Source organism: Aspergillus caelatus, assembly GCF_009193585.1.
Source record: "Aspergillus caelatus strain CBS 763.97 unplaced genomic scaffold BDV27scaffold_252, whole genome shotgun sequence".
Taxonomy (NCBI): Eukaryota; Fungi; Ascomycota; class Eurotiomycetes; order Eurotiales; family Aspergillaceae; genus Aspergillus; species Aspergillus caelatus.
In genome coordinates, this window is record NW_022475515.1 from 14966 (window position 1) to 32782 (window position 17817).

At 48.7% G+C, this 17817-nt stretch overlaps 8 protein-coding genes across 8 annotated transcripts; 4 read left to right on the forward strand and 4 right to left on the reverse strand.

Annotated features, from left to right (window-relative positions):
• Nucleotides 1-248: 248 nt before the first annotated feature.
• Nucleotides 249-584, reverse strand: BDV27DRAFT_162434 (uncharacterized protein; the record flags this gene model as incomplete). Its single annotated transcript, XM_032073391.1, has 1 exon — nucleotides 249-584. The coding sequence occupies one exon, from the start codon at nucleotides 582-584 to the stop codon at nucleotides 249-251; it is 336 nt and encodes a 111-aa protein (XP_031922719.1).
• Nucleotides 585-1735: 1151 nt separating this feature from the next.
• Nucleotides 1736-3611, reverse strand: BDV27DRAFT_149398 (major facilitator superfamily domain-containing protein; the record flags this gene model as incomplete). Its single annotated transcript, XM_032071038.1, has 8 exons — nucleotides 1736-2080; nucleotides 2113-2197; nucleotides 2260-2429; nucleotides 2478-2984; nucleotides 3039-3120; nucleotides 3175-3250; nucleotides 3306-3465; nucleotides 3504-3611. The coding sequence occupies 8 exons, from the start codon at nucleotides 3609-3611 to the stop codon at nucleotides 1736-1738; spliced, it is 1533 nt and encodes a 510-aa protein (XP_031922720.1).
• Nucleotides 3612-4020: 409 nt separating this feature from the next.
• Nucleotides 4021-6316, forward strand: BDV27DRAFT_149399 (transcription factor domain-containing protein; the record flags this gene model as incomplete). Its single annotated transcript, XM_032071039.1, has 3 exons — nucleotides 4021-4921; nucleotides 4973-5144; nucleotides 5197-6316. The coding sequence occupies 3 exons, from the start codon at nucleotides 4021-4023 to the stop codon at nucleotides 6314-6316; spliced, it is 2193 nt and encodes a 730-aa protein (XP_031922721.1).
• An 83-nt stretch (nucleotides 6317-6399) lies between these two features.
• On the reverse strand, nucleotides 6400-8326 carry BDV27DRAFT_149400 (acyclic terpene utilization AtuA family protein; the record flags this gene model as incomplete). Its single annotated transcript, XM_032071040.1, has 3 exons — nucleotides 6400-6974; nucleotides 7028-7639; nucleotides 7696-8326. 3 exons carry the CDS (start codon nucleotides 8324-8326, stop codon nucleotides 6400-6402), a joined length of 1818 nt encoding a protein of 605 aa, XP_031922722.1.
• Nucleotides 8327-8882: 556 nt separating this feature from the next.
• On the forward strand, nucleotides 8883-10639 carry BDV27DRAFT_168396 (Tannase/feruloyl esterase; the record flags this gene model as incomplete). The annotated part of the gene is made up of 2 exons (XM_032074755.1): nucleotides 8883-9222; nucleotides 9275-10639. The coding sequence occupies 2 exons, from the start codon at nucleotides 8883-8885 to the stop codon at nucleotides 10516-10518; spliced, it is 1584 nt and encodes a 527-aa protein (XP_031922723.1). The 3' UTR covers nucleotides 10519-10639.
• Nucleotides 10640-11283: 644 nt separating this feature from the next.
• BDV27DRAFT_162439 (uncharacterized protein) lies at nucleotides 11284-12183 on the forward strand (the record flags this gene model as incomplete). The annotated part of the gene is made up of 3 exons (XM_032073392.1): nucleotides 11284-11831; nucleotides 11916-12079; nucleotides 12128-12183. 3 exons carry the CDS (start codon nucleotides 11284-11286, stop codon nucleotides 12181-12183), a joined length of 768 nt encoding a protein of 255 aa, XP_031922724.1.
• A 692-nt stretch (nucleotides 12184-12875) lies between these two features.
• BDV27DRAFT_162440 (uncharacterized protein) lies at nucleotides 12876-15206 on the forward strand (the record flags this gene model as incomplete). The annotated part of the gene is made up of 4 exons (XM_032073393.1): nucleotides 12876-13262; nucleotides 13321-13484; nucleotides 13560-14357; nucleotides 14441-15206. The coding sequence occupies 4 exons, from the start codon at nucleotides 12876-12878 to the stop codon at nucleotides 15204-15206; spliced, it is 2115 nt and encodes a 704-aa protein (XP_031922725.1).
• Nucleotides 15207-15821: 615 nt separating this feature from the next.
• Nucleotides 15822-17752, reverse strand: BDV27DRAFT_168399 (uncharacterized protein; the record flags this gene model as incomplete). Its single annotated transcript, XM_032074756.1, has 4 exons — nucleotides 17057-17752; nucleotides 16865-16990; nucleotides 16728-16811; nucleotides 15822-16677 (listed from the first exon to the last, which is right to left on the reverse strand). The coding sequence occupies exons 1-4, from the start codon at nucleotides 17671-17673 to the stop codon at nucleotides 15822-15824; spliced, it is 1683 nt and encodes a 560-aa protein (XP_031922726.1). The 5' UTR covers nucleotides 17674-17752.
• Nucleotides 17753-17817: the final 65 nt, after the last annotated feature.

Here is a 17817-nt window from a genome sequence, read left to right on the forward strand (position 1 = left end):
ATATTGCACACTGCGAGGACATATATCGCGTTACCGATGCATTCAATACTGAGTCATGCCCGAGTAATGACCGTAGACAGTAGATGCTTTTTCCGCCATATCAAACAGCCCAAAGCCTCCCACACACCACGCATCATGAAAATATGCCTCGTCTTGATATGATCACCCCCCGCCTAAATAGGCCGAAAGGCTACCCTGCATAGAAAACCCTTAATCTCAACATGTTGAACCCAGTCCTAACCTTGAAATCATAGAAGCGGCGACGGAAGTGAAATTAGCGGACCCGCCAGGAGCGGGGAGTCGCCGGTGAGAGGACCAACAGTCACATTGGCCTTGTCCAAGACGCTGCCCAAGCTTGGCCTGTTGCTGTTATCCTTATTGTTGGTGTCTTTGACATCGGTAGAGGGAGAGTGATCATCGTAGGATACTGTGGCGCTGTTACGTGACTTGTCGACGTTATTATCGCCGACTGTGTTCTTGTGGATATCTGCTTCACCGTTTTTGGTGCCATTGACAAAGCGACCCCATGTTGGGAAGGCGATGGCCGTTGCGGAGAGGGTTGCGAGGATTGTGAAGAAATGCATGGTTTTGTAAGATTAGGGACTGTATGTATAATAGATTAACGTAGGAGATTGAAGGAATGGATCTCAAGTTGGATTAGTATGATTGTGGGCGCTCCAGGCGCAGAAGTCGTTAAGGAAAGAAATTATTTTTTTTAGGAGTATTTCGTTACACAGAGGTTGCTTTTATATGATCGGTTTTCTAGAAGATTGGCTTAGCTTGAATACTTGGCTATCCTAGGAATGTGGTTGTGGCTGCCGTCTTTGACATCCATAAAGCTTCACAGGTACTAAGCAATATGGGGAAAGTTAAACTTGGCCTTATAGAATATTAAATGTTTACGGTTGGTTTGAGTTTATTCTCGTTTTATTCTTAGTTGGCTTTATTGTTGATTTGGGGAGCAATACGGCGTGAGGGAAGACGGATCTGATTCAACGAGCCCCCATTGATCAGAATACGAGATTTTCTGTCTTAGATCCGTCCAAGATAACAGTAGGGTGTAATCCCTGGGAGATTCTACTGGGGGGTCGTGGGGGAACGTGACATGGGGATGAGATGCAAGGGACACTGCGGAATGGCTGTTGCAGATCATCCGCCAATTACTCTTGTTTCCTAAGAATGTTAGCCGGTATAAAAGTATGCAGAGAACAGACGGAAGTGGAAAAGTGCTGAACAGGAAAATTCCAGGTGTCTGCACTAGCAAGACATATGCTACTCCTCGTGGCAAAGTCCAGCAATTCTATTTGATTTGAGTTAATTACTGATTCATGCACTATCCATCCCTTGGACTGCCTAAGTTTCTGTATGACCGAACCATTGCAGAAGGGTAATTGAATAGCTCTCTCGTACAGAGTACAAGTAGTAATCATTCCTTTCAGCCAGGTATGAGCCAGTATTGATCGACACGCTGTACATCTTTCATCCGCATAAACCACTGCTGGAAAGAATGACACTAATAGCATTATCACTGGGGTTTGCATAGCATACAAGCCATTTTCGATGCGTGCACAGGAGACGCGTCGAGGCGCGCCTTGCTCAGTTGGGCTACAATGAAAGATAGATAACCAATATGCCGGTCTGCCCCTTGCTAGATGGTCCTGGATGTAAATTGGAAAAGCTTAGGGGTCAGTAAGGTGTATTAACTATATTCAACTGGCATTGAACCGCAATTCGATCAATAAACATATGCTTTAGTCTGCCCACCCCTCCGTTGCTTTCTATTCAAAAACACATAATAGATGTGCAGCACAACACACGAAACACAGACAAACAGCAGTAAAGCAGCATTTGTCCAATGCCCCGTGGGATATCCCCTCGTAGCCTCGTTAGCCTTGTAAATCCACACCCCTACAATTTGGCCCGGTGCGCCGAAAGAGATATTGAGCGCTATCGCCAATCCCGCTCCAGCAGTGGAATGAAGGTTGGAAGATAGCCAGCCAAGAAGGGGAGGAATGCACGAAAATGCGCCACTGGCCGCCACGATTAAGCATCCATACCGACTCTGTGGTACTGTTAGAGGCTTGGCTTTTCTCGATATGGAATTAGTCTTACCTGATATGCATCTGCAGGTAGGACAGCAGAGGCCAAGAAGCCTACAGCACCGATACATGAGAATAACGCTGCATGAATTCCGCGCCTATTCCAGCATCAAGATTCAGTTAGTGTATATTTTGAATTCTGGCTGAATGATTAACATACGCGTTGAAGTGGTCGGCTGACCATGAAACTGCGACCGTTACTACATATGCAACGGCATAAGGCGGGACAGTCATCAGTTGGGCTTCGAGATTCTCGTACCCCAATCCGGCAGTAATGGATGGGGTAAAAAGTGAAAGACTCGAGAACGGAGTTGAAATGCCGAAATAAATCTATTACATATGAGTGGGTTGCTAGTAAATGAGGCATATAACACATACCGCGTAATGACCGTATAATCGCCAATCGGTCAGGACAGCTTTTGCATCTGACCAGCTCATCGTTTTCGCACTGCTCTTTGAGCCTTCCAATCGGAGTCTATGTTTTGCCAAGTTGAGCTCTGCAGCGTTCAACCAGCCCGCTGTTTCTGGATAGTCTGGTAAGAGAAACCAAACAAGGATCGCTGATGCGCACGACGGAGCTCCTTCGATTATGAACAGCCAGCGCCAGGCCGACAGACCATGGGATCCGTTCAAATATCCAACTCCATAAGCGATAGCACCGCCGAATGCGCCAGCTAGTGTAGCGGAGGCGAGAATAACTGCCACGCGTATAGAACGCTCTGAAACCCGATACCAAAACGTGAGGTAATATACAAGTCCAGGGAACAGCCCGGCCTCAATGACTCCGAGCAGAAATCGAATACCCGTAACGTCTCCAAAGTTGCGAGAGCCACCCAGACCCATTGTTATGCCACCCCAGGCAAACATCAGGAACGCAATCCACCTCTAGACAATATTAGCGAATTATGGAAGGAAGCAAATTAGGTGATAGATGCATACGCTGGGCCTCAGCTTCTTCAGCAAATAGTTTGAGGGTACCTCAAACAGTCCATATGCCACGAGAAAGAGCATCAACGCAATCCTAGATAGAGCACGGGTTACAAATAATCTACTAGGTCAAGGATTCGATACATACGTATATTGATAATTGCTCATATGTGTTTCGGAGAGAAGATCGTTGTCCGTATCCTTGTTCAAGACCTTGGCATTTCCTGGAGTCTCTTAGCTTTGTTATTTCAGGGGGAGTAGACTTGATACGCATCTTACCAATGTTGGAGCGATCAAGGTAGCATAGTAAATAAATAAATGCCGATAAAGGCACGATGCGTAGGTCTTGTTTCCATACCAGAGCTTTTTCAGCCGCGGTGTCATGAGCGGGCGCGCCTTCTAGGCTATTTGAACTATCCTGAACCGCAGTCAACACCATCTACCATGCTGTATTAGCAAAGAAGCCTTGTTACCTACATTGATGTCATTCTCAACGTCCTCCAGTTCATGCTCGTGTGGCTTTTCATCTTGTGCTGTCATGTCTCCCAGCTTAGAACGAGAGTCTGCTGGGTCTGGTGTTCTCATTGTTTTACGGGGCGGGCTCGTATGGAAAATGGCCCCAAGAAGCTCGGTAAAGTTTTGTTGATTCAATATGGTGTACTAGGATATCAAGCCTTATGAAGTACTCCAAAAGCAATGTTCCTGACTTAGTTCCTGATATCGTCGGCGTCGGCGGCCGTCACCGACGGACAATGTCCGAGGCCACATAATTAGGGCTTCGCTTCACTTCCCCCGCCGATTTAGCCTGGAGAAAACGCGGGGTAAACGCCACAAGCAAAGAGCCGGGCCCTCGGCATTGGTCTACAACATCCCCCACAACGACTATTTAATGTATCCGGCTGTTCGGACTAAAGCCCGCCGGCTGACTTGTCCGAAAACAACGGAGTCCCAGCACACTTGCACACTCCGGTCGGAACGTAGACGATATTGAAACATGCATGCATGCGATAGGTGTCATCGGCGCAAGTCCAAGTGCGACAAAGTGCTACCAGCATGTGGGCCATGCCAGAAAGCCGGGGTTGCCTGCAAGTATGTCGATCGGACTAGAAGCCATCAGCAACTTCTGGAAAGATTGCAGCGTCGCTTGAAACAAGTCGAAGCTACTAATCGCACCTTAGCGGCAAGGCTAGCTAGCCATGCTTTTCCAGCTGCACAAAGTGAGGCCAATGAAGATGGTAATGAGGTGGGATCAGAGATGCCCGCACTGGACGATGCCCTTGGGGAAGCTACGGCTAGACGGCAGGAAAGGGAAGGAGGCGAGAATGAAGTCATAGAAGAAGTCACCTTTCTATCTAGTGGAGCAGGGGGTGAGCAGCACTTCCTGGGCTCCGCTAGCGGTGTATTCCTTGCTAGCTTGGTCAGCGCGACGATGGTCAGCTCCCGGTCCCAGGGTTCGCACGAGAGAGGTTCACGAAGAAGATCAAGTAGGTTTCCACCGATATCGCCTGGAACTACTGCCTCTTCCGAGGCTTCGGCTTTACCCCCAGAGCAGGTCGCGCGTAATCTACATCGTGCCTACTTTGAGCACGATCATCTCTGCTATCCTTTCCTTCACTGCGAGACCACCCTACGCGCACTAGACCAAGCCTACCAGGACCCCAACTTCCTGGAGCAAGACGCCTTTGCATCTTTTGTATTTGACATGATCCTCGCTATAGCTACGGCTAGCGTGCACAAGTTTAACATAGAGGCACTTCCTGATGCGGAAGCATATCAGGTACGAGCAACTCAGAGGCTAAACGAGGTAATGCGTGATGGTGGTGTGCAATCACTTCAAGCGCTCCTATTACTGTGTCAATACAGAATGACAAATTCGATCCAGGACACATCAACAAGTAAGTAACTGAATTTCCATAGATTTAGTTGAATAATCTGACTTTCCCCAGGTTTATGGCACATTGTTGGTGTTGCTTCCCGGATGTGCTTCGAGCTGGGACTGCATCGGGAGCAGACTTACCGACCGACTGAGACCATACACATGAGTGACAAAACTTCATATGCAACCATAGAGTGCGAGATCCGTCGCCGATGCTTTTGGTGTGTTGTTGCGATGGATAGGTATAGGCGACTCCGTTTATGTTGGTTAACAAAGCTAACCCTATCCAACTAGAATCGTTAGTATTACATTGGGGAGGCCTCTTGCCATACACCTGCAGGACGTAGAAGTCAGGCTTCCTGACTCTAGCCTTGACACTGCTTGGGATCTGGATAATACAGACTCAAGACACCAGTCCTCCTCGTCCTTTTCCCGCACAGCGTTGTTTGTTCATATTGTCCGCTACCGAGTTATTTGTGGCGATATATTGTCTGCACTACACAACACATCTAATCGAACACAAAACGATGCGGCATCTGCTTTGGCGGCTCGAGATAAGCTTGCAACCGATCTTGCCCAATGGCATCATGAGACCGCGGCGTTGTCGCTTCCAGAAATTAACCTGTCTAACCCCATTCTGGGGGACCAGTCCAGCTACCGTGCTCGGGAATGGTATGAGCTGTTATATTATAATGCCCTCCTTATGCTATATAGGCCATCACCAGCACTATCATCGGCACCTCATCAGGACACGGGAGTCCTGCAGACTATTTTCGTCGCCGCGGAACAGTCCATCACATTATACTCCCACCTCCACCGCTCTCGACGCATCAACTACACTTGGATAACTCTCCATTCTGTTTTCATGGCCGGCCTGTCCTACGTCTATGCTGTGGGTAGACATTTCCGAGCCCGCAAACGTCAGACGCCTGGCAGTACATCCTCCCTCCTTCAAAGCGACCCTACTATAATTGAAATAGTGCATGACTCAAGAGCATGTTCAAATGTGTTAGTCGGTATCTCTGAGCGCTGGAATGTGACGAAGCATTGTCATGATGTCTTCAACCGGCTTACCGACGCTATGCTCACGGACGCCATTGAATACCATCGCCGGAGCACCGAGCCGGCACTAACGCAACCAAATTCTGCAGCCCTTGGACCTGATGAATCATTATTACCGGTAGAGCATGCAGCAGTCAGTGCCACACCGAACATTGCACCACTTGGGTCCTGGAACATGAGCGATCCGTCTGCGACCTCCCTGGGCGTCGACTCCGTTGTGCGGGAATGCTTCGATGACTTGCGGCGATTCCAGATGCTAGAAGGACAGGGAGATGACCCAGTCGGGCGGCTATTTCATGATTGGTTAGGAGAGATCGGCGACATAGACATGAATATTACCCCCATGTGGTGATTATCGAGTTCGCATTGCTATATTATTGTATTAATTAATCCCAATCTATATACCTTCTTGTCTCAGCACATGTGGAGCCTCAATCAGATCCAACCTCTTTCTAAAAACTTCTTCGGGACTTCCACCACTCGACTTCTCAAGTACTCTCCTATCCCTTTACCCAATCCATCGATCCGACTAGAACTAGCAATGCCGCCATCTAGGAAGTCTAGCACCCTGAAGTGAACAGCCAACAAATTTGTAAACTCACATCGTTCCACTCGAGGTTCATTATCTCTTTTTGGCCAATCATCCCCAAGCAGCTCTTTAAATCGATCCACAGTTAAGAATGATTGCAACCATGGATACTCGTCGGAGTTTCGGACGAAGAAGCCCACATTGAAATTGTCCCCTTTGTCTCCTGACCGGGCGTGAACTATACTTCCCAACGGGGCGGCCTGCGTGGCGCCGAACTGGGTTAAAGGTATGGGAATCTTGGTCCCATAGGAAGGTCTTTGAATCGGGTATGTTCTCGTGTTAGGCGCACATGGTGCATCCTGTTCCAAGCCATTGGAGAGGACGATCCGATGGTGTATGAGGTTCTGGGGAATAAGTGCTGGAAAGATCTCCATGAATGGCTTTGCGTCCATCATCCGAAAATCGAGGTTCATGTGATATCCTTTTCTCCGTCAGGATAATCATTTCTTAAAATTATATAAAGAGATAGCATACCAGGATAGCTTTGCATCCGCAGAGCATATATCAATGTCTTGAACCTTTCCGCCGAGATATCCTCCATACTCCTTGCTTGCGCAAACACTCGTAGAAATACTGTTCCCGCCTGTTGGCTAGATGGATTAATGGCAGGTGAGCCGTAGAGTTCAATAGACAATTTGCAGAAGTTGTTACCACGAAGAGCATGATCGAGCTGATTGCGAAGCATCTCTGCCTTCTCATTCACATCCAGGCCATTGATATAGAATATCGCTTCGGCTTGATGGCCTCCTGGGGCTGCTATCATCGCTTTTGTCGTTGGTGGGGGTGGCTGTCCTATAGTACCATAGACTCTGACACGATCGAGGCCGACTTCATCTACGGATACATTTCGCAGGTCGGCTGCGACGTCCGGATTGAGATATAACTCGCCTTGGAGTTCGTAGAGCAGCTGGGCGATGGTGTTAAACTTAGTCACTGCCCCACCGTAGGCCTCGCATTTAGTAATTATGCAACTGCCATCAGGATCGATTTCAGCGATAGGGAAGGAGAGGTCGACAAGGCTAGGAAGCAAGGGCTTAAAGCCAGAGAAGTTGGCACCGGTCACATACGGGCCACACTCAATGAGGTCTATGACAATTTCAGTCAGTAAGATGTCAATTGGGTCTAGCACGTAATATACATACGTGCAGAAACCAGTGCACCAGCAAGCTCATCCCAGGCGTCTCGCTCCCACCTATACCACCACGCCGCGGCACCAATAACTGGAGAAGCATCCGTCACACGACCACATATGACAATGTCAGCGCCTGCATTTAGGGCTTCCACAATGCCCCATGCCCCAATGTATGCCACGGCGCAGTGTGGCTCCAATGGCCAATCCTTCAACTTCCACTCCACATGGTCCAAATGATGTAAGTCCTGGAAGCCAGGCTCCTTCCTCTGGATGGGAGCCGAGATATTATCTCCTAGTACTGAAGCCACTATGATTTGGCTATGTCCTCTTTCTTTGCATAATACGCAAACCTTCTGCATCAGCGATGATGTGTTCAACGCCCCAGCATTTGCGACGACCTTGATATTTTTTGCTACAATGATATCTAGGCAGTCGCTCAACTGGGCAAGAAAGCCAGGCTCATATCCCAAATCAGGGTTTTGTGATTTGGTTATGGCATTCCATGCAATGTTCATCTCTGATAGCCAGTCTCCGACGATGACATCGACATTGCCATGCTGCGCCATCCGCAACATTGCCTTGGGATGGTCACCTGTTGCACCGGAGACATTGCCAATGCGGAGGGGGCGCTTGTCGAGCATTTTGATGCCTTGGCGGTGGTCCTTTCTAGGTAAACCAACTTTCGCTAAACCAATGATAAAATGAATGTAGGGTATAAAACACTTGGGCCTGAACTGACCTGTGTATGGGCCCAAAGCGTCTCACGTAAATAAAATCCCCAATGTTGAGATCAAACAGTGAACAGAGAACCCCCGGTTGGTCGGGTCGAATTATACCGACGGCCTATATGTAGTTGATACTTCTCAGACTGGGTGTCTCACTATAGACAATATTCCGTGGTTTCCGTTCCGCATACTATCATCGGCCGACGGCGCCGAAGGCCGATATATCGGCGATCCGGTCCTAGACCATGGATGATCCCACCTAAGGTTCCACGCAACATTCTGTACAATATTCAGCCGGTCAATATTACCGGCTCATAAATCATGATTCGTGTAACTTCGTCGATCATCCCAGGTGGGGAAGTTATTGTCCTGAGAGCTTCATGTCCCTCGATTCTCTCAAAACCTAAAGAACCCTCTGTCTTCGGAAACCATGAATGGAAGCCAGTGCATCTAAATTCCATCGTCTCTCACAATGAGAACTTTTCCTATAGTCTACGCGTTTACGGTTCTAGAAGTTGTCAAGGGCATCCCGCTGGAGCGGCAACAGAATGTCGATTGTGCACGTCTCGCTGGAGTCCAGGTTCACAATGCGGCACGAATCCATCTCGTACAGAATGTGCCTATAGGAGGTCTCACACTATCTAGTAATGGAAATGCGATCCAAAATGAACTTCCTCTGTGCCATGTCCAAGGAACTATTAACTACATGGCTGGTGGGGATGCTACGCCGGATCCAAGTGGGGATAACACTCTTACCTGGGAACTATTCCTTCCGGTCCAGACTCATTACAATGGACGGTTCCTCGCTGTGGGTAAGAATGCAGAGACCATATATATGTAGCTGTCCACTGACTGAGGCCCTAGGGAACGGAGGCTTTGCGGGCAATATTGATAATTCCACCATGCTCACAAACCTTAATTCCGGCTTCGCAGTAGCGGGTTGTGATAGTGGACATCCATTATCAGAAAGTGAACCTAGTGGACCTAACGACTCCGTACCATTCCTAGACGATATTGCGAAAGTAAAAGCGTGGATCCACAATTCAATAGCCATGACCACCAATGTCACTCGGGCCATCACTGCCAAATATTACGCTGAGCAACCAGCCTACAGTTATTTCTGGGGTTGCTCGACTGGTGGTGCTCAGGGTTACGCACTTGCGGAGTATCACCCTACCTTGTTTGATGGTATCTATGCTGGAAGTCCGGGAAACTGGTACAGCCATTTGATACTGAGCTTTCTCTGGAATGGGCTGCGTGCGACAGGGAAGGGATTTATGGGTCAAGATGCTTTAAATTTCATCACGAATCAAACAGTTGCTGCCTGTGATGAACTGGATGGCGTCAAAAATGGCTTAATTGAGAACCCTCTGAGGTGTAACTTTGACATAAAGACGCTGGAGTGCCAGACTGGTCAGACTGCTATCGCCAACAATAAGATTGTATGCCTTACTCCAGCCCAAGTCCAATCTGCACTCCAAATTTATGCTGGACCGAAGGATCAACGTACCGGAAAGCAGATCTATCCCGGCTTTGACCTGGGCTCTGAAAGCGGTTGGCTAGCCCAAGAGACATTTTTGTATTCCTCGTACGCGGCTCCTATCCTTCGACAGCTAGTCTTCAAAGACCGAACATATAACGTCACATCTTTCAACTGGGGCTCTGATGTCGAGTATTTAGACATCACCGCATCACCGGCCATTGACGAAATTTCTCCCGATCTCTCAGCGTTCAGTCAGCGAGGAGGCAAGTTAATCACGCTTCAAGGATGGGCGGATCAGTACAATGCCGCCACGTGGCCAATCGAGCACCTGAAACAAATCCAGTCGACTGTACAAGGGCAAGAGGCCTCTGATTTCATCAAATTGTTCATGGTTCCTGGAGGTGGACACTGTGGGGCCAATTCAGCGTACAGTCACGTACCGGCCACTTACCACGCTCTTGATGCTTTGTTGCCGTGGGTGGAGGATGGGATTCACCCCGAGGAAATCATGAGCGATGCGCCTCCTGACGGGTCGAATACAACTAGGAAGCTGTGTGTATGGCCGAAGGAGGCGAGATTTCTGAAAGGTAGCCTAAGCGATTGGAGGAGTTACACATGTGTTTAGGTACCATAGTCGGAGAGACATCGCTTAGTGGACATTATAGCTCTTTGCTTTTTGTTCTTAATAATGGTTCAATGGTCGGGACTCAACTGCTGATAGTATAAGATAACCCCTTCGACTCCCCCCTTGCCGAGTACTCGCAATATCACTCATTTCTAAAGGCATATTTGTAAGGTTACTGATCACTATCAGGAGCCTGGTAGAGTTTCTGCTCCCCGGAAGCTATTTCCAAGTAATCCTAATATACCAACGATATCCCAAGTGGGAGTCAGCTAGTGAGGCCCATGCTCCTAAAAGCGACAAGACTTGCTTGACAAAGAAATAAGCTGTGTTACCTCCAATATCAAGTCCAGCATGGATCGACGGGCTCTTGGCCAAGCGCAGTACACTGGCCTTTCTTTCCTGGAATTTCCTAGTGTTGTCGCCGGTAAAGTTTCGTTGCCCGGTTGCCCCGTCTTTGATAATTTGATTGCCAAACAGGACCTTTGCCCATATATAACAAAGATTCTCATACAATCTTCGAAGATCATTATTAGTGCAAAGTACACTCGGCAGAATCTAGACTACATATCTCCTACTACAAAGAGTGACTGCCATTCCCGAGCCGCACTATACAAAGAGCAAAGTTTCTTCTCATGCGATCAGATAATAGAGACATCTGGCTTTATAACCAGTGGCCCTGGCAAGAAAACGTACACAGCTCCCTAAGTCATCCCTGTTCTCCTCTTTTCACAGTAAAGTCAACCACGGATTATCAACACCGCTGAGATGTTTCGAACTTGTATTCTTATCGCTTTCTACCTCGCAGCTTTAGCGGTCAGTATAAGATTTGGCCCCGGAAGCCAAGCCGGAAGCAGTGGAACAGGAGCTGGAGTAAATACGATCCAGAACCCACGTTCGTCAACCCGACAGATCCACGACCAGTGTGTGGGTGTTAAGATACTCCCGGTGAGAAACATAAACGCAGCACCGCCAGAGCCAAACAGAGGCGGAGCCAACAGAGCTGCTCAATCTGCATCAAACGCCATAGTCCCAGAGCCAATATATGGACTTCTTGAACCGAACACGGGGGAGCCACCCGTACCTCCAAACACCCCCATGAAACGCGACCCTGTACCGCCGCCGAATGGTGTGCCACCCCCTGCCAGCAACGGCAATCAGCCAGCCGGAAACTCGAATGCACCACCACAGATGCCTCGCGCCAAGCTTTTTGGCAACTGTAAATCCGGTGGCAGGGATGCACGTCCTACAGAAGTGGTCTTGGACAGTTGTCTCGGTTGGGATACTGTTAGTGAGACATTGATCGCTCTACCGAAGTATGTATATCCTCATGCTCTCTCTATTCATATTTATAGCCAGTCTTGGTTTTATACGTTATGGATGCTGAATGATACATCTAGTGGACAAGGACTCGCGAGAGGTGGTTGCTGGGGCTGTGAATATGTCAGGATCTCTCAGGACAGGTACCGAATCGATTGTTGGTGCGATAATGTGGCCCGGCGCCCCTTGGAATATGTCGCTCGGGGATCCCAGCGAAGGGCGGCTAAGATCTCATTTAACCAGGGTGAGTCTTGAACCAATATTAAGCTGGATTCAGGTTAACATGCTATAGAAGGGGTGTTTCAATTAGTTAATGGTCAGCTCACCTGCCCTGAACAACGGTCTTAAAAGCGAGCTTCTTTATTTCGCAAAGAATAATGACTGCGATCATTTGGGATTAGGATCAATTGTTGGGGCAAAAGGAGAAGTTGAATATCTTCCGATAACCTCATCCAGCTTTAGATTGCTATCATACGTTTTAATTTTGCTGTCCGACTATCTCACATTAGCCCTATTGTGACTATATGAATATCTACGTCAAACCATTCCCTCAGAAGCTTATTGACTCTAAACAGCTTCGTGTAGCTAACGAGTTCAAAGACAAAAATGATACCCTTATACGTGGGTGCCAAGTTGTACATCGTCTCGTCGCTCCGTTGCCCTATCCAAAGCGTGTATATAGCCGGTTAGGGGACTTGCCGATCAGAAGAGCAGCACAGACCTAGACCGTGTCCCCAAGCTTCTACCCGTACCGTTAGCCTATTAGCGGGCTAAATTAGTTGGCAAGGCTTCTCCGAATGGCCCCCAATATCAAACGATTCGCTTCTGGGAAAAGATCTGCGTGCTTTAGTCCTCTTTCATCTCTGCTAATTAAATTAAACTCGCCAAGGCAGTCACTGCCTTCGACCCAATTCAGGGTCCGCTGTTGATCCCGCCAAATGTCAGCTGCGCACGTCGATTCTGAATTTCCTTCATATTGTTAACTCTGATATGGCGAATCAACCCCGGATGCTACATATTCTCCCTCTCAATCGCAAACCATGACTCAAAAAACATACGACCGTGCGGAAACGGTCGAATTGCTTGCAATTCCACGAGATGAAGAAACACTAGGGCCAAACTCGTCGAGCGAAGATGGAAAAGAACTCAGCGACCGGACGGGAGTTCAATCGACGCGAATATACCGGAAGAAACGCAAAGCAGAAAACTGGAAACGATCGTTATATCTAGGCGCAGTATCAAGCGTAATCGTACTTCTATTTAATGTTTCTTTTGTCGCCTGGGCCGTGTCGCATCATGATCTCACAGACGATCGTGGGGTTCTCTATACCGGCGATTGTACCAAGACCAAGAGAATGAGTACTGGGATTCACTTGGTCATCAACATTCTAAGCACTGCTCTGCTTTGCGCCAGTTCCTATACTATGGTGGATACCTGCATCTTTTCCCTGCAGGCATGGTGCTTGAATCCTGACGTTAAGACAGCAATGCCTATGCGCCCCTACACGAACGGAGATTGACCGCGCACATCAAAAGAATAATTGGCTGGACATTGGTGTACCCGGCATGCGAAATTTGTTTCGAATCTCGAAGATTAAACTCATTCTATGGCTGACTCTAGCGCTATCATCTCTTCCGCTTCACCTATTGTAGGTTGACATTTGTTACTCTGCACTCTACCTTCAAGCAATATGCTTATCAGCAAATATTAACCGGAACAACAGTTACAACTCGACCATCTTCTCGACAATCACAAACCTCCAGTACGAAATCTTTGCAGGAAACAAGCCGTTCTCCGATTTCAACGCAGCGAGCGTCCGGCCACCTAACGATGTTATAGAAAAGAATAACACCAGATATATGAACCCCTACTTCTCATTCTCGAGAATGCTCGAGAAAGGACTCCACGACGAGCTCTACCGCCTGGAAAATGGCGACTGCATGTCCGCGTACGCCACAAACTTCCAATCAAAATACGGCAGCGTACTTTTACTCACCGACGACTTTCACCCGAACGACACCGACTTCGACTTTCTATCGTTCCAGGGACCCTCTACCACCGACAAGGGAGATAATCCATACGCTTGGATGTGTTGCGATCACACCGTGTATGCCTGCGAGATGCAGACTTTATGTCGCGACCAACTTCCAGAGATCCGGGCGCATGCCGACAATTGGATAGTGGGTGGCTACCGTGTGAAATATTGCCTAGCAGAGAAAGTTCCGGGGAAATGCAAGCTGGAGTACAGTCTTCCTCTGGCTATTATCGTTATCGTTTTCAACGTTGTCAAAGCAATCGTCATTTGTGCCGTGGCCCTCACCATGACCGACCTGCCCATCCTCACAACCGGCGACGCGGTGGCTTCATTTCTCAAGACCCCTGAGACAAGAGATAGAGACCATTGTCTCATGTCTAAAACCCTAGCCAAGAACCCAACTTCCAGGCCCCTCCCTTACAAAGCAAAACCCCAAAGATGGGCCGCCGCAGTCTCCATACTCCGATGGACCACCTGCATAACATGGTATGGGCGCACATACTCCCCCAAAACAAACCAACCCTACCAAGCCAAACAAGAACCCAACTAACAAAACCCCACAATATCAGCTACATCATCGCCATCGCAATCTGCATTGGCCTCCTCTGTTTCGGGCTCAGCCAAATCAGCAACAAAGGGAAGATCTGGTCCGGTCTCGGCATCACAAACACAGAAACCCTCATCAGCGGAAACGCCTGGCCAACGTCCCTAATCACTAACACCATCATCGCCAACACCCCCCAAGTCATTTTCTCCGTCCTCTACTTCGCCTCCAACAGCGTCCTCACAGCCATGACCCTCGCCGCAGAATGGAGCAACTACGCCCTCCATCGAAAAGGCCTCCGCGTCTCCTCCACCCCGCACGGCTCCCAGCGCACCACCTACTTCCTCTCCCTACCTTATACCTACGCCATCCCGCTCCTGGTCTTCTCAACCGTGCTCCACTGGCTAATATCCCAGAGTCTATTCCTCGTCAACGTGGAGTCGTATAATATGCAACTAGAACGCTTCGGGTTATTCGATTTCGCAACGTGCGGATACTCCCCCGTTGCGATTGTCAGTGCCATTGCTGTTGGAGGGTTCATGCTCTTTTGTCTTGTTGGGTTGGGATGTAGGAAGTTTGCGTCCGGCATGCCCGTCGCGGGGAGTTGTAGTCGGGCTATTGCTGCTGCGTGCTATCCTGGGTTTTCTTCGGTAGAGGGGGATGCTGTGGAGACTATACCCTTGCAATGGGGGGTTGTGTATGAGGGGACGGGGGATGGGGTCGAGGTTGGGTGTTGTGCTTTTTCTGGTGGAAAGGTTGGGATGCCGAAGGATGGGGTGCTGTATCGGTGATTGGGTTTTTTGTGTATTATTATGGTTTTGATTTGATAGTATCTATTCATTTTGTGATTATATACTTTTTCATATACTGGGGCATGGTTATGGAGACTAGGATAGTTGTGTAAAATTGTATTGCGATTTGGAACCAGTGCCAGCACATGCATGCATTGGTTTCTCCAAGTGAAAATGTTCAGATTCACTAGCTGTAATAAAGAAAAGACGCATAATATCACGATATATCCATACCAATATCCGTATATGCAAAGAGAAATCCGAAGATCATGAGGTATAGAAAGTGAAAATGTCCAAGGGAGAAGGAAAGGTAGAAAGAAAGAAAGAAAGTACACACTGTACATCCAATAAATGCACAAGTGTTGGGTAAGACGACAAGGCCTCCAAATCAGTGAAGTAGCCAAAACAAACTGGTATCCAAGTAAAAAAAAAATCCAACATAAAATCAGAACTCATACATATACAATCAAAACCGTCATAAACTGCGCAAGGTAATAGAAACATATGAAACACACCGTTCGCATATATACACCGTGTATCCCAGCACATTAGCATATTAATATATACAGGGCCTCGACAGAGTAGATCTCGTTCCACGTGGTCCCAAAAAGCCAATCAGACAGGCTCCTCCTTAATGGAATCAGAGGATCTGCGACTCTTGACAAACTTGGGCCATGTATTGGTGAGAACGAGATACTTGATACTCTTCTCGGCATCGTTAAAGACAGTCGGCCCGAATGCCTCGGGGACTTCGCCCCAAAATTGCACACGGTCGTCTGAGGACACCGGGTGGAGTGCGACCTCGGAGCCGTTACCGAAGCTGGGTGAGGAAAGAGATTTCAGGGGGAAACTGGGGGTATCGAAAGGAGTGACAGGATCGACGACAGTGCGCTTCTCGCCGTATAGGGCACGAGCAGGAGCTTCGAAGATGCTTTCGAGCTTTCTGAGGTCTTGGGAGGAGATGTTCACCGGAAACTCGGCGTGACTAACACTGATGAACTTGATGTAGATGTTTAATGCGCGATTGAAACGTTCGTGGAGCAACTCTTTCATGTTGTCATCCATGGGAGCGGTGTTTTCTCGGAGTGCCTTGGGAAGCGAATTCTTCCATTCGGCGACGCTGGTGAGGAAGGCGACATTCTCGCCGGAAAAGTCGTTGAGGGCGGAGAATTTCTGAAGCGGCGCGGGGTTGCGTTCCAGGACGTGTTCCAATGCGCCCATGGTTAGAACACTGTCGCGGGAGCCGGTGGTATCGACGGAGCCGTTGGTGGATTTCCATCCGGACATCATGGAATCGACCATGGTAGGGACAGAGCTGAGGGACCTGGCTTCTGAGCCAGATTTCTTCATTTTTGACTCCCACTGCTCGATCGCGTTGAATGTCTCCTGGCGAAGGGCGTGGTGGCGCATTACTTCCCAGCAGGGTAGAAAGACAGTGAAAATTTCCATGATCCAAATGGACAGGCAAATCCTATACCACGTGAGAAAATTGTTTTGCGAATATATAGACGAAGGGCTTACCACTGCGGAGGAATCCAGTACTGGTTGACCACCTCCATGGCAGGAACGTAGAGAGCGATGAGCCACATCGGGGTACCGTGGAGGCTGCGTAAGATGTTAATGAAGAAATCCTCTCGGTCTACATTATTCAGACTCACTTAGCGAGAGCGCAGCCAATCGTCTGGACTCGCCAGCCTTGGGTATCATGGATATGGCGAGATTTCCAGAGCACGATGGGAGCAACAATCCAGGCCCAAAAGAACTGCCCAAACACGGTGGCCCACCTAATCTAAGTTAGTATCAACAGACCTCGGGCGACCACTTCACATCGGCATCCATGGTATTCTTACCATTCCCAACCTCGGCCCTGTTCCGTCGCTTGCTCCATCGGAGTACCGGTAACCTCGGTGCCGGGAATTCCCCAAGAGCTGTGCCACTTGCGAGAAATCACCCACATCAGGACAGTGAGGAATATTTGAAAGACCATTGCGATAGAAACGAGGATGACGATCCTTTTCGTATACTCGAGTTGACGGAAGCGGGCAAGCAAACCGCCTTTGGGCTTCGCCTCGGGAACAGACTCGGTGATACGGCTATCATGGTGGGCATATTTCCGCTGATGCTTTGCGACGTGCAGGAAGCGACTGTTAGAAGCGTGAAAAAGGGCAATTCCGCAAGGCAAATAAGTGCCCATGATCCAGTACTGGGCGTCTCCCGGCATGATGGGACCAATCATAACTCCGAATTGGACGGATGCCCAATACAAATGAAGCAGTACAATTGCTGATAGCGACAGACCAAGGCCTCGAATTCGGAGAGTCGGCATGTTGCGATTGGCGATGAGATAGAGCATACCGAGCACGACGGCGGTGGTCCACACGCCGGCCCAGCATGCCCACCATATGCTCACTGGGGTGTATACAGCCTGTGGCTTACTCTCTGGGGTGATTCCGAGTTCCGACCCCATGGTGACGGTGTTTCGCTGAAAGAATGGCTAAAAGAGCGTGGTGTAGTTGGGTAGCACTGGTCAGCGATCGCCAGTCAAGGTGGACAGGTTCGAGAGGATATCGAAGCCATGAAGGAAAGAAGAAGTCAATGCGTCTGCAAGGCA